Below are 20,119 nucleotides of genomic sequence, written 5' to 3'. Positions count from 1 at the left end.
CTATCAAACGTGTACATTTTTAGGCGTGTAAGCAAATGACTGTATAGTAGGAAATACCCACTTTGCAGTCAGTTGTGCACACATGGTTAAGCAGTCTGCAACAACAGGCTGTGAAAGGTGCTTCCTGCGCGATCCAGTTTAACAAGCATATCAAAGATGCTGTGAAGCATATTTGTTCGCGAGGTTTCCATGAAGGCAACAGCTAGACCTCCAGTCAGCTGACTGGAGCATGACAGTGTGGGAGAATGTGAGGAATGTGCTGATTCCATGTTGCCTGTGTTCCTGATCTGACCCGCACCCCTCCTCCAGGCAGCACAACAGTCCTGTTGTTTTAAAGGCCTTTTAACATGCAAAAGATGAGAGCAAGAGCTTTCTGCGAAGAGAAGTCACAGTCAAGTCATGTCTAGTCGCATGCAGATTTATCCTTTTGTCAAAAATAAAAAGCCAGAGGTGGCAAAGAAAATATGGAACATTTAGAAAGAATACACCCAGGCCTTTGTGCCTTTATAAGGGCTCAAGTAGAATAGTAAAATTTCACTTTCAAATGATCACAGTAGAGTGGTACTTTCCAGCATTACAGGTGTCATCCTTGGTAGGTTCTAGATTTTAGCTACTAGTTCTTTCATAAGAGTTGTACCGCTGATAGAATTTGTAAGCCTCACACAAAGCAGAAAAAGTGTCCCATAGTGAGGGATTATACAGCATGTTACTATCACAGGAACCTGGTCACACCCCAAATGTTCCATTATTGAGGGCACGCAATATCAAGCTTTTTTACTATTATACAAAAACACTTACCCGGAATAACGCCTCTGCATGATGGACATGTTTATTCTGCATTGTCATGCTGAATTTACCTGCTAGCAATCGCACCATTAACAGAAGCTTTGACTTTTCCTTTCCCCATGTTCAGGATTGTTAAGGCTATAAACAAAATCAATTCAAGTTCCAACTTAGGTTATATGCTGCCCCACTGTGGCGAGAAGAGGGAAGTGCATTGGTAGAAGGGGGGGGGGGGAAGCAGCACAGGAGGCTGAACAGATTTATCAAGCATCCCTTTTATTAACATCACCCGTTACAAAAAGAACAAAATCTTCAGTGTTAATGATCTTAGCAACAATATAGCGAGTGCTGATTACAGATGATATGGGACGCTTATTCCTAGAGTAGTTGCAGTAGGATTAAAAACCCCTACACTGTTGACCTGGCCGTACACAGCCAGGGTCACACACACTCCCTTCTGTTTGGAGCTACAGTACAGACTTGAGTACAATTTGTCCATGCATCTCCATAGTTACAGTCACGTAGTGACCCTTCAGATATGCTGAGACCTCTTCTGATCTCCCTTCTCCCACCCAGTACTGAGCCAAGGTATAACATGGAGCTATGAATGAATAAATGCATAATGGATGCACAGTTGGATAGTTTTCTGCTCAGGAGGAAAACAGATCAACAACATAGTGTATTTCAGCAGGTCCTAACTGATACATTTAAACACTACATATCTTTAAGTTAAGAAGAAAAGGACTGAAAAACCAAAGTTTGTTTAGTCGAGTTGGAAATTCGTATCACTGCCCTCTCTTAACACAAATAACAACAAAACTACTGCAGTACTCAAAAGGATTTCAGTGAAAAATACAAGCAATTTAAAACAGAGGAATGGTTTCCACATAGTTTAAATTATGCTGGATGTCATTAAGTTTAGAATAAAAATTAACTGGCATTGTTGCTAAAAGAAGAGGAATGTGGTGGGAGTGGAATAGTGTGTATTTTGGTATAGTGCCTGGAGTTAACTGTAACCTCTGCCTGCTCCTCTGTGGCCAGCAGTGAGTCTGGGAGTGGTTTGCCAGCGTTTTGGCCAGAGTCAGTTTGAGGCTGCCTACAGTACAAGTGCAGTGATAGAGGTTGAAACGGAGGAAGTGGCTGGGTGTGACAGTATGCTGTGATGTGGTCAGGATGAGACCGAAAGTCAAAGGTGGTCTCTGTAATACAGTCAGGGTGGCTGCGTGGGGGTCTCACTATACCTTGGGCAGATCTTTATCAGCCTCCTGAGGGAAAGTACAAACATTCAATTGCAAAGTTTAATCTTCATTGGTAAGATGAAAGACAGGAGTATGATACCCAATTGTGAATAACAAAGAGCACGATCAAAAGGCCTCACCCCCTCCTGTCTCTTAGTGAGTTGCCGGCTGACAGTTTGTAGCAGCTGCTGCAGTTCGGCGACTGTCTGACCCAATCCCGCAGTCATTTTCTCGTTTCTGTCAATCTCCTCCTGTCACAAACACAATTTTTTGGTCTTAACATGACATTAAAAGGATCAGATGTCACTACATAAACATTTGGTGTCACAACAGTGTTACAACACTCAAACTGCCCTTACTCTTTGTGATGACAGACTGCTGTTCTCGATCAAGTCATCAGCATTGTCTGTCACTTTTGAGAGCTCCCCTTGGATCAGATCAACAGACTGTTGGGCCTGCATGAAGGGACAGCAATTTCCGCTTGTTAGCATTGTGGTCGGCAGTTTGACCTTTATCAGAAGTGTAATGAAATCCAGATCCTTCCCGTTACCTTATACAGGTCACCGGCCACTTTTTGCCTCTCGTTTTCTTCTGCCTCCAGCTTCGACAGCGTCTCAGTGAGCTGGGTTTTCAGCTGGAAAGAAACCAGACATTTCGATATTTTGCACTGTTGACCTGGCCTTTGAGTCCCGCTTCTAGTTTTTCAGAACATATACAAATCCTCCTGCCAACATAACTACATTAAACAGTTCAACATTTGCACAGATTTCATTCTTTTCCCTGGGCCTGCTTAGACAATGTTCAAACCAAAAATAGCACTAAGCTCATGTGGGCTTTTTGGTACAAGCTGAGAGGATGAATCATAATCCAGGAAGTCCTGTTTAAGTAATAAAGTAATTCCCTAAATTTTATCAGACATCGCAATACTGCGTGTGTACTTCAGAAGAAATGACTGTATCACTGATAACTTTCCAGACTTTGCACATTTCTGTCTCAGTTTTTCCACAACTGTAAGATAAATCCAGTCATTATGTCAATCACTTAACACAAGAACAGAAGGAATGCACACCAATTGGTATGAACCACATAGCAACGTGATCGTCATTCTTATAGTGCTATTGTTGACGTGAACACAGCCAAAATATTGCTTAAAACTACTAAAGATTCATGACCACCGAAGACATTCAGTGACTATCAGACAAAACAGACGCAAGGCTTGCCTGAAGGCATCAGAGAAGTTAAATTATAAGCGATAGACAAAGAGGAGGCATACTTTTGGCCTGGCAGAGAAAGAAGATTTTTAATTAGCAAGCCATTTGTTAGACACAAGTAGAGTGCAGGTGCAGAAAAAGAAGAGTTAGTATTATAACTCAAAGTAAAGGTGAGTCATCACTCAGAAGCTGGAAATCCCCACCCCAATCTTATTCATGACTCCATCATACAAGTCCAAATCTACAGAGTTTGTGAATGATGACCCACAGTTTTGCAGTAGATAGAGAACCCCGTTCTGTTGCAGTCAGTGTCGCGCCACTGCTGAGTGCAATAAAGGCTAAGATTTAAAGGAGCTCTAGCTAGAGGGTGAGCAACGCTTACCAAAGTCAGCTCCTCATTCTGTCTGATAGCCTCTGTATATGAGCCATCAAGTCTGGTCTGCAATTCAGTCAACAGATCTTTGAGCTGAAATTGAGTTTGACAGGGTTTTGTTTAATGTGGGTCTGTCATAGGTGAACCAGGTCAGCACTACCAGCACACAGTTTATGCAGTCATAAGGCATCCACAACCAAAAAAAAAGGTCATAAATGAAGCAGAGGGAACCAGTTGTGCATGACTGCAGATAACCAGATTCATAAGTGATTAAATTCACACAAAACAAAAACCTGCTGTGTGAACTTTATATTCCCAGAATAAACAAACGGTGGGATGCCACAAAACACCACACATGGAGCAGTTTTCACACATGAACTTTGGACAATTTCAAGACTTCATTTGGGATATTTCTCACAGTTATCCGTTTCTCAGATGTAGCACAGAGCAGAAAATGCTGAAATAGCCTAAATTGGACACATTTGCACTCATGGAAATACTTAAGTCTTTTTAAAGTGAGGGGGCTGTGTGGGTAGAGCCTTGCACATGACATTCACTAGCTAGTGGTGAATGCACCAGGATGTTACCTGTGCTAACCACACATCAGTGCGATCCGACATTACAAAGACTTTTAAACTGCCATCTCTGTAGTCTAATGTCCAATCAGACTGCATATAACATTTGCAGTCTCAACGCAACCTCTGTTGGGTGCTCTCTGCAAATGTTCAGGGTAAAGGTGCATGTGTGAAAACAGCTCAACTGTTACACAGAGGTCGCACGTTCACCTCAAGAGGTTAAACATGACTGAAGGAGTCCAGTTTCTGCTCACCTCTCTGACTTCTGTCACATAAGTGGCACTCTCGCGCTCCGCCCTCTCCAACTCAGCTTCCAAGTGCTGTTTTTCTCTTCTCAGCTACAGAGCACAACAGATGAGCAGAGATACAAATGACAGCCGCTCTAACAGGACATTTGCGAGTGTACATTGTAGACTTTTTGTGTGTTTGGTTTACTGACATTTTCCAACTCTGCTTCATCAGTTAGTCTCTCAACCTCTTGCTCCAAAGCTGCGACTTTCTGGCTCATCTGAGATCAAAGAAAGAAGAACGATCCAGTGAGAGAGAACTCTCAATATTTCACTTCAGTGACTCTGCATTTTGGAGTTTTATCTCTTGCTAAACCTGAATCCATACCTCTCTTAGTTCTGCTTGCGATAGCTCCAGCTTCACCCTCCAGCGAGACTCCTCCTGCTCCACACTGTTCTGGAGGCGCTGCAGGATGCCCTCCTGTGGACACAACAGAAATGACAGCTCCATTTGGAAGGGAGATCACTGTGCTGCCATAATGGCAACTGATGGCAACTCCCTCACCCCCCTAAAGAAAAATAGGGAAAAAAAACCCCCCACAAACAAACCCAAAAGTAAAATAAAAATAACTCTTACTGTCTCTGCCAAAACCTTCTTGTATGTCTCACAGTCTTTCTGTAGAACCCTTTGAGTTTCCTCAGCTTCTTTCAGTTTCTCAGCCAGTTCCTAGAAAGTGGATCGTACTTACTGATGGACTCATTTGAAAAAGGAATGATGTTCAACTTTGCATTTTTTCCAAATTTACCTCCGAGTCTCCTGATCCAGGGCTGGATTGTGGAGCGGAGTTTTCACCTGCTGCCCTTTCAAATCTTTGGAGCCATTCTTGATGGTTCTACAGGACAATTAAGATGGAAAAATGAAGTAAACATCAACCACACAACATGTAGCTGTAGTGTACAAATGCATTTAGCATAGAGGTAAATGTTTCCTCTCATACCTGTTCAGAAGGCAGAGGCACATGTGGCAGAAGTCTGTGCAGAACATCTCGGCACTCAGCCTGACATACAGCCAGCGCTGTCTGGTTCTCCTAGAAGGTAGGGAGCAAATTGTAAAGGAATAAAAAGAGAAGAGGAGATTAACAAATGACTGTTTAAATACTTAAGATATTTTCGATGACAAGGTCCAGTGGTCATCCAAGCATATAACCACCAACTTTCTCTTAACCCCCATCAATCTGTTTCAAACCAGTGATCAGACTGCTTCAATCAAAATCCCACAAATTTTATAATGCCAGCTCGTTATCAAAGGACAAAAAAACAAAAATCTCACTCCCAGTTCCATTTACTCTGAGAAACCATAAGCATCAATGGACCACAGCTAGGCCATGTGTCACATCAGATTCAGAGCATCTCTCATTTGTGTTCACAAATTTACCTTGACACTCACCAATAAACAAAAAGTACTGATCAGTCCTCTAATAACACACCATCAACTCTGAGGTCTGAAAGGGGGAATGCATGCCATACACGAGCCAGCTGGCTGTCTAACCACTGTTTGCATTAACACGCTGTCACAAGACAGCTTTGACACAGAGTGTGGAGCTGAATACAACCAATCAGCATGCACCGATAGCACACAACAGCTGCCAAGGAACTCCCTGGCTCAGGCGCGAGAAGGTGCTTTCTACTGTACTCAAATGGCAGGAGAGCAGCTGCTGTGCAGATAGTTCGGCATGTACCCTCACCTAATGTAGGAGGATGACTGAAATAAACGTTACTGTAACTCTTAATAGCACAGCTATCTGGGAGCAAACTCTACATGAAGTAGAAATGCATGAAAAGAACAGCTGATTGTAGCTTGGATTTAGTTGCACTTTGTTCACCCTGATGGAGAACAAAGATGTTTCAGTTGTGAGAACAGAGCATTGAGAAACATTAGAGGACTGCTGCATATTCATTACAAGCTTTGAATGTTAACACTTCTCTTAAACAAAAAGGGGAAAAAAGGACTAGATTTGAATTAAACAGATTTTCTTTGATTAACTGGTGATCTTAACAGTACAATGTCACAAAGCATGCCACATGACAGAGAGACGACAGGAAGCTGCAAATGATTACAATGAATCTCAATCTAATGACATCTAGTGAATTTCTAAGTCACTGCACACTCATTTCCAAGCATCGACCTAAGCTTTGGGTAAGGAAAGGAAAAAATAAACCTCTTACACTTAAAAGCGTAAAGGAAAGTTATGTATACACGCTTAGGAGGCCAATATTTGTTAAATGAAGTCGGAGATGCCCGAGGGGGAGCAGATTACTGTAGTTCAACAGCTCAAAAACAGCCAATTAAAAAGTTGAGGCCAAACAACAGAGCGGGAGGAGTGAAGGTAAATGAGTATGCAGCGTTGTTATGGATGATGGCAGAAAAGAAATTTCACTGGGTCGATTATGGCAAAACACAGCGTTTCGGAGGGGGATGCATCAGATTGGAACTAGAGTGAAGCAGACTGAGGTGAGGTGTCGAACCTTGACAGCTTTGCTGAGTTTCCCTTGAAGCATGGACTCGGTGGCTGACAGAGCTTCCATTGCACTCCAGTTTTTCTCCCGAAGCTCCTGTTTTGGTCAGTTCCAGAGAGATACTACTTTCAGTTCAGCCTCGGGGGGGGGGAATGCATTCAGTGACCCTCAAATAAAGACTGGTAGAGTAACAAAACGAACCAAAGGCATTTCTCATCCATGCTCCACTAGCTAAAAATATGTAAAAAACAAAAAGTCTTGATAGTCCTACTCTGACACCATGTGTGGTTTAAAACAACATGCACAGCCTGCACAGGTATATTTAGTAAAAAAATATTCGTTTTATTTCTAATTAAAATAAGTGTCTTCAACTATAGTGTGCATATAATAATACAAATATGTTTATATGCTTCTCAGATTAAATAAACCTCTCTCAAAAGTAAGAGAGACGAGTTTCTAATGCTCTGAATCACCCACAAGCACAAACAGGCTTGCTGAAACAGTCATGGCCAGCGGCGAGCACAACAAGAGTAGGCTGGAAGCCCTCTTATGCAATGCTCAGCTTAAGCAATCCAAAACAGACACTGAACTGATGTGTGTGTAATCGTGTTACATACACAACCTGAGCTGAAGAAAAATGTGTATTTGGTTTAAAACAAACAAAACAAGGAAAAAAAGCACTATTTAAAATGAACAAAAAGCGAGTGGCAGACAACAATAGGCAGAATGAATATATGCAGTGTGCAACACTGTGGGGGGGAGTGCTTTGTGAAACACAACGGGCAGGGCTGATTGCTCATAGGGTTTGACCTGTGCCATTCCACAGTTCAGGTCATTGCTATGTGAAACCTACATCATTCTTCTTCCTTTGAAGGTTTACGGTGTTCCTCAGCTCAGCCAGCTCAGCCTGCAGAATGGAGACCTGTTTCTCCTTCTCTGACAACCTGACAGAAAACAGCAGAACCACACATTACAAAACTGATCACACTTCCGGTACAATACAGTAAACAGGCCTAAAAAATAAAACAGCGTTGGTATTGTTTTGATATGCCATGCAATACTACTCACGCTGTAAGGAGCTCAGGGCTTGGCACTACCGTGTGGGATTGCTATATGAGCGGGAGAGAAACAGACAATGAAAACCAGCACTGAATATCTCATGACACTAAAATAGGAACAGCCAAATAAAGAAGCTATGGCATGATGACAACCTTTAACATAGTAAAGAGAGCCCCCCCTCCTCAAATGACATCTGGATGATTTTAGCCAGAAAATGTGTAACATGAGCACTGTTGCTGTACCTGCTGAATCTTCTCGCTTAGCTCCTTCGTCCTTGCCTCCAGCTCACTCTGTAGTGTCTGGATCTTCTGGTCCTTTCCCACCAGCCTGTTGGTCAAATGTTGGTCATCAAAAGTCGGATTTGAAAGGCGTGTGCGTAGGGAGCTTACACTGAGGTGCTGATTTAACTCACTGAGCCTGGAGTTCTTGGAGCTGAGTAGCAGAGCTGGTCAGCGCTTCTGCTGTCTCCTTCTGTCTCAGCTGCTCCATCTCTGCCTGCAAGGCAGCCAACTGCTGCTCCAGAGCCTGTGAGACAAAAACTGATTCAGACAAGAGCCCAAACAAGGACAACACTGAAGAACAATGTGAAGAAAGGGTCTTTTGAAATCTGCCAAACTGTTTATACTGATACAAGGAAAGGGCTGCACCTCAACTGTCTTCTCTCTGGCCGAGCTGCTGTCTTGTGCTGCCTGTAGACTTTCCTCCACCATTTTCAGCTTTGTTTCCTTTTCTTGGATCCTTTGAAGCACAATAAAATAAGGGTCATTATATTGTAAAGCCTGTGAAATCTGCTTATCTTCACAATATCAACAATGAGAGGACATTCAACAATAGACAGCCTCTTGTTCCAATGGGAATGGATGTTGAAAGAGCTACTATGAGGGGTGTGTCTTAGGAGTGTCCTGGACTGCCAGGGGGAATTCGTTTTTTTATATGCTTACAGAGTCAGTAGTAGCCTTTGTTTTCATGAAGAGGATATGGTTGGAACTAAACCTTTGTACTAAATAATCAAAATAAACTTTATTGATCTTACTTGCTCTGGAGTTCTTCCACCATCAGCTCTGAAGACACCTTTAGTTAGAGGGAAGAAAAAAGGAAAAAATATATATACAGAATAGGAATCAAAAATTCAGGAAATACTTCTTAATAATCATTTTAGAACCCACCTGTTTATCCATCTTTTTCTTAAGGTCCTCAATTTCTTGTTTAAGTGACTCATTCTCTTTCCTTGCAGTCTATATTAGGGGAAACAAATGACTTTAAGACTTCATATTAATTAAAGATTGTGGTTAGCAGGCCAACAGTATTATGCAGAGTCACTTAGGGGAAGCTGTGGTCAGATAAATATGTTTATATGAGCCAGCATGTTTTGATTGTGTCTTTTAGAGAAAACAGATACCTTAAGCTCCTCCTCTTTGTTGGCCACCTCAATCAACCCTTTCTCCAACAGGCCCTCTACAGTTTTCATGTTTTCCTCCTTCTCCCGGACACTGTTCAAAGAATTTTGGATCATTTATTTCATAGACAGATTAAGACGCTGATGTATTTAAAATGTGCTCCAGTTCTCATACCCACCTCTTCTGGAACTGGTCCAAAGCCAGCTGGGATGCAGTCTGCAAGAGGACATCCAAAAGTAGATTGTTTTAAATGAAAAACAACCTCTCAAACAAACAAACAAAAAACCCACACCAACATATAGTGGATTTTTTTTTCTTAAACAGTAAAGCAAAGCAACACAACTAACCTGATCAGAAATCTGTGCCTGCAGATTCTGAATCTCTGCCTTCAGTGACATGTTCTCATTGTGCAAGGCCTGCAGATGAATGCAGGCGACACTTATTATGCCAAGACAGTGGAGGATCTGACATACTGTGCAATCACTTGGAAATTATAAAGAATTCCTAATTCTGTCTTAGGTTTACAATACCAGGAAGTGCATTAAATCAATTTGTCATCTGAACCCAAAATATCTGCAAATCTGAGCATGCCCTCTTCCCGTGGGGAAGAGGACTTCAAAACTACATTTCCACTCAACACAGCAACACATTCCTGCAAACTAATGAACCGGTACAATGTTAGTAAGAGAAGCTGTAGTGAAGTGCTCTTCTGAAAATACCTGCATGTTAGTTTCTCTACTAGCCCCACTGCTCCTCTCAGCATTTAGAGAATCCTCCAGACTTTTTCGCTGCAGCTCTTTTTCAGCCAGACTAGGCAAAAAAGAAAAACAACAACAACAACAAAGGGAAAGAGGAAATATAGCTCAGTGATACAGCCTGGAATGTGATCCACAATATCTGAGAAGATGAAATCTTTCTTACAGCTTTTGCAGCTCCTCAATGTGGGAGACATGAGTGGCCTAGATATCAAACAGAAATGTCATTAGCCTACATTCTCTCACACACACACACACACACACACACACACACACACACACACACACACACACACACACACACACACACTCATCCCATATTGACTTTAAATGATAAGTGTGTGAAGTTGACCCATTTACCTGCGTAGAGATCTGGAGCTGAAGACTTTTGTTCTCATTCATAAGTTCCTGTTAAACACAAGTCATTAGTGAGCATTAGGTTGAGGACTATAATATCATTCACATCCATTTTGGTATCATTCCATGTAACTACAATAACATTTTCATTTTTCTTGCTGCAGGTTTGGCACTGCGAGTTGTGAGCACACCTGAACCCGGGCCTGGAGCGAGTCGTCCTGCATACTGTGCTTGGACATTTCCATCAGCTCCCTCACTTTCTGTTCCAGCCGGTCCTTGGAGACCACAGCTTCAGTCAGGCTGCTGTGTAGAGTCTGGATCTCCTTGTTCTTGTTGCTCATCTCAGCCTCAACTGCCAGCAGCTGATTGTGGAGCTCTGCAACCACACGACAGCCGTCACTGAGCCACCATCATTTTTTTTTTTTTTTAGGGTTCACAAGAATTAAAACTTTTGTTTGGTGCAATGTTATGTTTTATCACCTTGTTTGGAGGTCTGAATTTTCTCTCTTTCGGCATTGACACTGTGGATAAAGTTTTGCAGCTCCTCCCAGCGGCGCTTAGCATCCTGCAGCTGTGCCTGGAGACAGATAAACTCTGTGAACACCTTCCTTCCATACATTTTCATTGGAATTGAGTGATCGTATAAATTTTGCAGAGGAAATTAAAACTTTATGAAATCCATCAGAATATCTAGAGGCTTATGTGCAGATTCTTTCTCTGATTTTTTTCTACACAGTGTAATTCTCGCACTAAGGCTCTTTGCCAAGACTTGTTTGTGTCGAGCCAGCAATTTAAATCTCCATCTTATGATCGTGGTCTGCGACAAGCCGGGAAAGGCTCATCTGAGTGTCTAGTAAGAAAAGTGTTGTTTATACACAGCACAAAGCCTCAAACATTCCTGCTTCCAAAGGCAACAAAAATCCTTCCAGCTCAGGTTCTGTTTCCCATAACCCTCACCGGGACTTCCACTACAACCTCCTCCCATTTCCCGAGTAATGCTGCCACACCCGCTAACCAGATTTGAAGCATGTCCAGGTTTTGCACAACTCGGTTCATTTTTGTCTCAGCTGGGGAAACTGAAGCACAGGCTAAATAAACACGCCGTGCATCTGGATTAGCGTACCTCCAGCTGGGACACGTTCTGCTTGTAGCTGACCTCCAGTGACTTCCTCTGGTGCTCCTCCTGCTGCAGCTTGCTGTTGCTGTCTGATAGCTCTTTCATCAGGCCGGCATACTCGGAACGCAACTTGTTTAGTTCGGCCGAATTCCTATCAAGCACACGTACATGACATGAAAATGCGTTTGTTAAGGGATATGTATGGGAAATTGCAGCAGAAGCATTCTACAAATAGCTTAGACTATTGTGTAACGAAAGATAAGGTAAAAAGACAATGAGGTGACTAAGAGAGATAGCTGGAATCACTATGCTTCACTACGCTGAGCATGAGAGATGTATGGCACTCTAGGGAGCGTGAACAGCTGTGTAACACTGACTTGCTCTCCATCTGGTTGGTGGCGGAGCTGACTGCGTCCCTCAGGATGCTGTTCTCTTGCTGCAATCGACTGATCTGGCCTTCCAGCTGCTCCCTCACCTGCTGAAACTACACACAATTAACAGTACTGAGTCTTCACCAACTCTCTCTGGAGTGCCAAAGAAGCTGCCAGAAGTTGTTTTTTTTCCTTCACATTTTTGAAATTCCTCATTTCTTAAACAACACTAGCAGTTACCCAAGTGTTATCAAGTATAATACAGGCCAGTACTTGCTGTACTGATAATAGTTGAAATGTAAGGCTTCACCTTTATTTGCATTGTCTGGAGCTCTTGGTAGGTGCCCTGTGCTTTGACCTGCATGCTGCCCAGTTCTTTCTCCATCGCTGCGCGTTGCTCCCTCATCATTGATTCCACCCTGTTTGTCTTCTGCTTCTCAACTTGCAGCTCCTGAAGCAAAATATGAAGATAAATTAAGCATTTTACTGAACCAAGCGGAATTATTCCAGCATTACAGCGATTAAGTTGGAAGGAAATCAGTCATGTCACAATCATTAGGGGGAACAAAAAAAAAAAGAAAGAAAGAAAAAGATTGGACTCTAGACCTGACTGAGCTGTTTCACTTTGTCTTTGGCAATGGAGGCCTCCTCCTGCAGAGTTGTCAGAAGCTTTTCCCTTTCCTGGGCAGTCGGGTCAGGCCTAGTTGAGGACTGTCAGCGAAAGAGAACACATTTTAAAAGAAGGCATAGAAAGTCCAACTACAAACACTGGGTGACCTGCCAAATGCAAACAGTGTGGAATGTTGTTTGTGACAGCACCCAATTCAGCTTATCTCTTATTAATCTCTCACCTTGTGCCAGGCGTCCACGGCATTAGGGCTCTTCTCTCGCAGTAGAGCCATCACACTGACGGCCTCTGCATCTGACAGAGCCAGGCTGGACAGACCGGAGAGCAGCTCCTTCAGTTTCACCTCTGTGTTCTCTGTTAAGGCCAGCAAAAACGAGAAACCGAGTTTAAAAGGGCTTACAAATATTTTGGGATTAAAAACCCACGCTTTCACCTCTTACCCTTATCAGTCTCGTTTTTCTGCTTCTTGCCAGACCCTTTGGATGGTGCGTCATCGTTATGGGCCGTCTGGTGGTTAGCAGAAGCTGCTGAGTCTGGCAAAATATGGGCTTCATCAACTGGATTTCAGAAAATACTCTTTATTAGATTTTGTCTTTAGAGTCTTAATGGAGCCAAATTCTTCAAATTTAATGTTATTAATTAATAATGCAATATTTTATCATCATTACCATGATCAGTTTTCTGCTTCTTGGCAGAATTCTTCTTTTTGCCACTGGTCACGCTTTGAGTTGCACCATCTAAAACTTTGGTTTCAGCCACAATGGGAGCTTCTTTCTTGACAGTAGCTGGGGCCTGCTCCACTTTAACCTCTGTATGCTGCTCATCTGCTGGAAAGACAGGACGGCAAGTTCAGAAAACCTTCTCAGGTTGCCTTGATTGATTAAATAAGAATGCTCGATTATCATTAAAGTTACTGGCACAAATATCCGAACTTGAGAAAGTAGCAACTACAGCAATATATCTTCTCAATTTCACCACAACTGCTGTAATTTCAAACAAATACTAACCAAATGAAACTGCTACTTGCAGTTCTCATGTTTTCTCAAAAAAAACCCCCAAAAAACAAAACTGCAACCATTTTAAACATTACCCTTGGTTACTAACCAGACTCCACTTTTTGTTTCTTCTTTTCCTTCTTTTTCCCAGAAATCTGGGGAGGTGTCTGAGCTTGAACGGGAGCCTGAACAGCTTGGATCTGGACCTGAACCTCACGTTTCGGTGAGGGTGTGCTGGACTGTTTGCTTGCAGCCAATGGTGCCTCTGTCTTGCAGCTGACTGGCTTGGAGCCGTTCACTTCTGGCTCCTCAGAGGGGGAAACTGTGGTGGTGGCGGCGGCAGCAGTAGCAGCGGCAGCGGCGGCAGCAGCAGCTTTGGCAGCCTTCTTCTCCTTCTTCTTTCTCTCTCTCAGACCAGCAGGAGCCTCTGGTGACACCGAAACAGGCACGTAGGGAGTGGGTGTAGGTAGAGCAGGATCAGGGGTCGCAGCTGACACAGGTTCCTCCTCTACCTCCACAGTGGAGCTGTTGGCACCTTCAGCCACATCGAAATCCCGCAAATCCTCCTCTGACTCCCCCCCACCTCCGGTTCCTCCGCCGCTTCCCCCACTGGAGCTCTCCTTCTTCTTGCTCTTCTTCTTTTCATTCTTTTTACGGGGGTCTGGCTTGCTTGGTGGCAACTTGAGGTCACGCTTCTGCTTAGCAAGCACCTCATCGTAGGAGGTTTCTTTCATGAAGAGCCAGAAGAAGAGGAACATGAGGGCGATGACCAGTGAAGGGGCCAGGATGAGCAGGTACTGAGAGTCGTAGATATCCACCGCCATTCTGAAAGTGCACAATAACCCAAGAAAAACAAAACCAAGCTTAGTTTAGGAAACTTATCTTGTTCAATTTACACTTAATATTGGTTTGAAATTTTAATAGATAAAGTCTAATAGACTGATAAAGACAGCTAAATAGCAGATCCTGAGGGGATAAACTGCTCAAACATTGAAACTGATATAATGAGATTTATAGGATTTATACACTCAGTCAGCTTGCTGCTGCTTTCCATCTAACAAGTCTGGCTGGTCTCTCAGCGAGCATATTAAGTTTCAGTCACAGGAGCCAGAGTGATGGCTGAATGTGACAAGTGAAGGGTGGATCCCTCACGAAGGCTAAGAAATTGCATTCTCACAGGCTAGCGCTTTTTCAGTCACACTGTAAAAAAAATATCCCAGTTTATCTGCCTTTTGATTTTAATGGGGACTAGAATACGCAGAATGAACAACATGCTGCATTCACAAAGATTTGAAACTTGCAACTGCAAAAACAGACTCAACAGGAAACTGCTTACTGAGCTCACAGACAGGAGAGTGAAGGACAGAGCTATAGATCTCCTTGCAAACTGACATCTTTTTGAAAACAGAAAAGAATCCCGGTTTAATTCACTTGGACACTGAATTCACTATTCAGACCCTGAAACTGCATGCATCTTTACACAAACTCTTTGGTTATAGACCTCAGAACAGTGTTCAGACCTGATTCTCTAGGCAGAGTTCATGAGTGGAAATTGATTATGATAGGTGTACATAGGGGCCGGAGTGTAAGCACACCAGTAATGCTGAGAAGGTAGGAGAGGAGATTCTTCTTCTTCACACCCTGCCCCCTCTTAGCAATATGATCCAATTAGAAGACAGTCCCCCAGCCACACAGCTTAACGTATGTACACATGTGTAACTTGTGTACAGAGAGACACACCTGTGCCTAAAACACTGACTGTGAGACTCAACTTTGTTTGCCCTGGTTTAAAAGGGGACCAAATAGGTCAAGATCATTAGAAAGGGAACTAGGCTAAAAAGAAAATGGCTCACGGTGTCTTAAATAGTCACCTCCCTCTTTCAGCCCCCACAAGAATGACACGGTGGTTATTCTAAACTCATATCGGACCGGATTTGCAAGGGGCAAAAATACACCTACGTCCAAGTGTCACAGGATGAGATCTGCTGCAGCTGCAGTTCGGCCCCCGCCTGCATAAAGCCAAAAGAAGATGATGTTCCTCCACCCCAAACAGAGTTTACAGAGTCAAGTGGTCCTAAGACATCATCAGCTTTGCATCTGCCAAAGATATTTCTAGGAACTATGTGGTGAGTTTGAGCTGACTCCTCAAGGCTATGCAGCAAGAATAAACTAGCACAAACTGGCATTTTCCCCCCTAAATTTCCCCTTTAGGCTCCAGTTTTTCCTCCCTAGTTCATATCTTTTTCGCTTTAATCGCCCCGATAAGATGTTTTTGTCACATTCTTTGCAAATTTCCAGCAATGGCAGCAACTTTACTAAAAATAAATAAATAACAAACCATTTTACAACATTGCTGCAAAGTACCTCTTGCAAATCAACACACAATGACACCACGTGCAAAACGGCGACTTATCACAAAAATTAAACCACCGTGTTTTGACAGTGGGGGTAAGTTAAGCCCTGGGTGACGGCAGCAGTATTGTGTCTAACAATGCAGAGTGGCAGCGACAGTGAGTGACCTGAAGTGCGACACAATCCCACTATACTCAAGATTTGTGGCAGCAATACAGCGTAGGAGTCACTGTTGTAGAGCAGACGTCTTTAGTAATTTGGATTAAGCAGATTACCCATGATAATACATTTAAGAATAACTTTCCACTGCAGGGCTTCCTGTGGACTGGCAGGCTTAGTATAATGTTGATACTGTTTCACTCCCTTCTCCCCTCCCTGCCTCGCCCAACCCTTCCCATTACACGCAGCACATAAAAACACATCAGGCTCATTATGACTACTATTTGATCCAATTTTGAAAAATTGTTTGCCTTTGAAACAGCACGCCTTTCCTGTGAACAAACTACGAGCTCCCCATTATGTAACATCTTTGAAACATTTTTTTTTGGGTCCAGTTTTTATTATATAACATTTTTACTTTTACTTTGACTCAAATACATCAGATTGTCTCATCTTAATAATTGATTGAAAATGGCTGTCTTATTCAACCAACCCAAGGACTGAATTCCTTCACACTCACAGAAAACATAAACGGTGTGCAAAGACATATCTGTGAAAGCATGCACCAAGATGTGGTCTTTATAAGAGATTTTACTCTGTGCTGGTCTTTTGTACAGGTATCTTATCTGTGACCTCATTAGAAAATGTGCCATTCATTCAGCGTTAAAGCTTTACACTTGAACCAATAAGAAACACTTAAAAACCAAAAATATATTTCACAGTTCTGGATGAGACTGCCCCAAACATTAACTACCTGGAACACACTGCAGGTTTTATATATTAAAAAAAGGTCAAAACATGAAGAAGCCCTTTTAAGCTATGTACTACAAACACAAGTTTCTAGTGTAAATAAAATCATTAACTTTCAGTTGCTGCTAGATCAGGAAATTGCTGATTGCATATTAGAGGACACTCCCATGCCAGAGTACATTATGTGCCAAAATAACTCCGCGTTTCTTCCTGGTATTTAAAGTGTGGGTGGGGTAAGCAGTATGAAGGTATGAGGCTTGGTTGCTTTGAGTCCCTAGCCTCAGACTGGAAGGTGCATGAGATTTTTTCTGTACGGCCTGAGTCTTGTTCCAGCATCAAAATGAGCCCGCAGGACAAAGCCCTCCCGGGTTATTGGCTCCCCGGAATCTAACCACTTGGCTGGCCAGCCCTCTTGATTTTGGCAGACATGGACACAGAGACAACTCCTGATAACTATCAGATCCAAAAAGCAATACAGAGAGTAATTGAAAATCAGGCCATGCATACATAATAAATGTATAATAGGCAACAAGTCATTTTAAAACACATCTATAGTCCAGGACACTACAGAAAAATTGAGCTTTTTTAGCAAGTGTGCAGTTTCTCTGCAATACATTATATAGCCAATGTAAGTTTAATAAACACTATGAAAAATGAAAACTATTTTTCTGGATCAAACCTACAGTAGAATGGTGGGGAGACGGCCAAGTGAAAATGTGTTACAAAATGTAATTAAGTGGTAATAACATAATAAATTCATATAATCGTTATGACTGTAACGACTGTATCTGCAGGATTTTTATTTCTAGCAGCAAGTCAATGTTCACGACAAACTGTAGGAGGTGCACTAGCAGTCACTTTACCTTTATGTTTTAATGTTATAATTACTTTGAAATGATGAAGAACATCTTTGTAATGAAAAGAAAATTGCTTCTTTAGAGTGCGCCATTTTCAATTCAAGTTTAGTACAGGGTACAGCAACAGTCACTTCAAGACAAAGACTTTATTATTAGAGGGGAAATTCCAATGATTAGATGGTCTTCCCTGAGTAAGCACTTGGCGACAGTGGGAAAGAAGACCTGCTTTTCAACAGGAAGTGACATCTGGCAGTACTAGGGTCAGGAAGGGGCAATTTTCAGGCCCTACCATTTGGAGAGTAAATGGGTAAGAAGACAGAAAAGAAGAGCACAAACCACAAACAAATGGGGGGTTAAAAATGGACCACTGTTTTTTCTACTTCCTCCACCATTGTCTAATAAAGTAAACTCTTGAGCGTGGGGGTTTTTTTGCCCTTCAAAGGAGATGCCATTATATCAACCTCATCTCTACATGTCATTTGTATTTTATTTACATGTTTTGTGTCTGTATTCTGATTTATAATAATTGCATAGATTAGCTAGACTGTTGTAATATGTTGTTTTATTCTTAAAATTTAAGAAATATCATATTCACCAACAACACCTTTTACCCACAAAGAGTCTGATAGTCAGGCAATTAAAATAATCTACCTTAGATTTATTGTTAAGTCAAATGGAAGTTGGCTCTCTCTGAATACTGACATTCATCTTTATCAATCTTATGGCAATAAACTACAGAAAGTACCAAAGTACACAGTGACTGTGGTTTTGGTTTTATTAGAAAACATTAACAAAAAAGTTATCTGCAAGGATATGATCCTGCCTGTCAGGCTTTATCCAGGAAAGTATGTCAACAGTAAAACACTTCAGATTAGAACCCATCTACAGACAGACCTCAAAGAAACTAAAACGAGCACTGTTGTAAAGCAAAGCTAACAATGCTTCCATCAAAAGAGAGAGGGAGCTGAGGCATAACCCTAAAGGCTTTTTAAAATAGGGGCAGTGATTGAGATTTCTTCCAAGACCTCTTGGAAGAAATCTCAAGCTCCTTCAGAGACGTACTTTAGTTTTGTGTTTACTTAGTGAGTAAAAGTCAGTTTAACAAAGTCTCACTTTTCAACAGTAACGTGTTTGGTCACGATCCCCATTATAATCCCTTCTTATTGTGCTTGCCAGCACCTAAACTTGGTGATATAGCCCCGAGTCACCTCAACATTCACCAGCTGAGCCCTAAATGTCCCAGCATGCTAGGTCATGCCACACGTAGCATCGTGGGCCTTGTGCTGACTAGTCAGCAATGGCAGCTATTCTTACACTTAGAGGAACACTGTCAATGATCGCAGCATGTAATCACAAAAAAAGCAGAAGTGGCCTAAGCTCCTTGTCAAGCTAGCCCAGCTAGGTCATTTATCACACGTCATACTCAAATAAACCACGAAAACGAAAGAAAAGACAACACATGTCACAAAGATGACTTCCCAGAATGACGAGCAAAAATGTTCAACTGCTGGACATTAACTGTGTTCCGGCCACGGTCATAAACAGTTGCTACTGTGTATAAATCCATGAGCGAAAAGAGCCGTCACCACTTTTTAAGTTCGACTCAGTGGCTATAGCTCAACACTATGAATGGGCTAGCTAACTAGCAAACTAACGACAGCAAGGCACTAGCCTTAGCTGCCCAATCCAATTAGTACAGAGGCGACAGAACTGACCACACAAATGTTAGCCGGAATACTTTGACTCTCTTTCACACTCTCTGGAGGGGTGGACATTTGCCCATACGGGCCTCATTCCTCCTCAGATCCTAGCCTCCGTCTCTCTTGAAATCTCTGACCCGTCCCCATCCTTCCGTTAAAGTCCTGAGGGCCGTTCCCAGGCCTACGTGAAGAGCTAAGCTGTGCTAAGTACGGGATGAGCAGCTTTTTTCACAAGAAACGAATAGAAGATTTCCAGAAACAGCCGCTAGAAATACCTGTAGCTTCAGTTTGCTGTTCCCTTAGCTAGTAGTGAAATGGCGTTGCTCTGCGTTGACACCAGCACACTCCTGCCTTCCCAGGGCAGCTCCAACCCGGCTTTCTTCTGCGCTATCCGTCACAGAGAATCTGCTGTTTCTGGTTCGCGGGGGCGGGTCACAGTCAGCCTGCTAAGGAGCGTTCATTTTGAGACTCGTGGCACACCGAAGGCCACATGTCATCACATTACAAATAATAAGTAAAAAGTACCGCCCTTTCGAAACATTCTTGGCTCGTAAATCTTACGATACTGAAAGAGGAGTGGTCCAGCGCACTTCCCCAAAGTCTACAGACCAGAGTACTATAGTTGTATGACAAGTTCCAGCAGATCTTTGCTTACCATTATGGCTTACGGCAATATTTATGTAATTGTAAACTAAGAG

The 20,119-nt window shown here is 42.5% G+C and overlaps 1 protein-coding gene across 5 annotated transcripts; it reads right to left on the bottom strand.

Annotated features, from left to right (window-relative positions):
• Positions 1-1,038: 1,038 nt before the first annotated feature.
• Positions 1,039-19,906, bottom strand: ktn1 (kinectin 1). Of its 5 annotated transcripts, none has more exons than XM_005724026.1 (36): positions 19,697-19,906; positions 13,713-14,428; positions 13,277-13,435; positions 13,049-13,165; positions 12,832-12,962; positions 12,587-12,691; positions 12,291-12,431; positions 11,987-12,093; positions 11,616-11,760; positions 10,973-11,069; positions 10,684-10,868; positions 10,496-10,543; positions 10,302-10,339; positions 10,100-10,190; positions 9,728-9,796; positions 9,559-9,596; positions 9,383-9,473; positions 9,150-9,218; positions 9,017-9,054; positions 8,631-8,721; positions 8,396-8,508; positions 8,226-8,310; positions 7,993-8,033; positions 7,778-7,868; positions 6,934-7,020; positions 5,406-5,495; positions 5,214-5,300; positions 5,045-5,134; positions 4,796-4,888; positions 4,620-4,688; positions 4,435-4,518; positions 3,615-3,698; positions 2,572-2,655; positions 2,381-2,476; positions 2,162-2,272; positions 1,039-2,048 (listed from the first exon to the last, which is right to left on the bottom strand). In XM_005724026.1, the coding sequence occupies exons 2-36, from the start codon at positions 14,425-14,427 to the stop codon at positions 2,019-2,021; spliced, it is 3,810 nt and encodes a 1,269-aa protein (XP_005724083.1). In that variant the 5' UTR covers position 14,428; positions 19,697-19,906; the 3' UTR covers positions 1,039-2,018. The 5 variants fall into 5 exon arrangements, with proteins under 5 accessions (XP_005724083.1, XP_005724084.1, XP_005724085.1 ...); XM_005724027.2 differs by having other exon boundaries at positions 11,987-12,084; XM_005724028.1 differs by having other exon boundaries at positions 13,049-13,141.
• Between the last annotated feature and the right edge of the window lie 213 nt (positions 19,907-20,119).

This window comes from Pundamilia nyererei, unplaced genomic scaffold (genome assembly GCF_000239375.1).
Source record: "Pundamilia nyererei isolate P.nyererei 1_Seehausen unplaced genomic scaffold, PunNye1.0 scaffold00010, whole genome shotgun sequence".
NCBI classification, from domain to species: domain Eukaryota; kingdom Metazoa; phylum Chordata; class Actinopteri; order Cichliformes; family Cichlidae; genus Pundamilia; species Pundamilia nyererei.
This window is presented reverse-complemented; position numbering and strand designations above follow the sequence as displayed.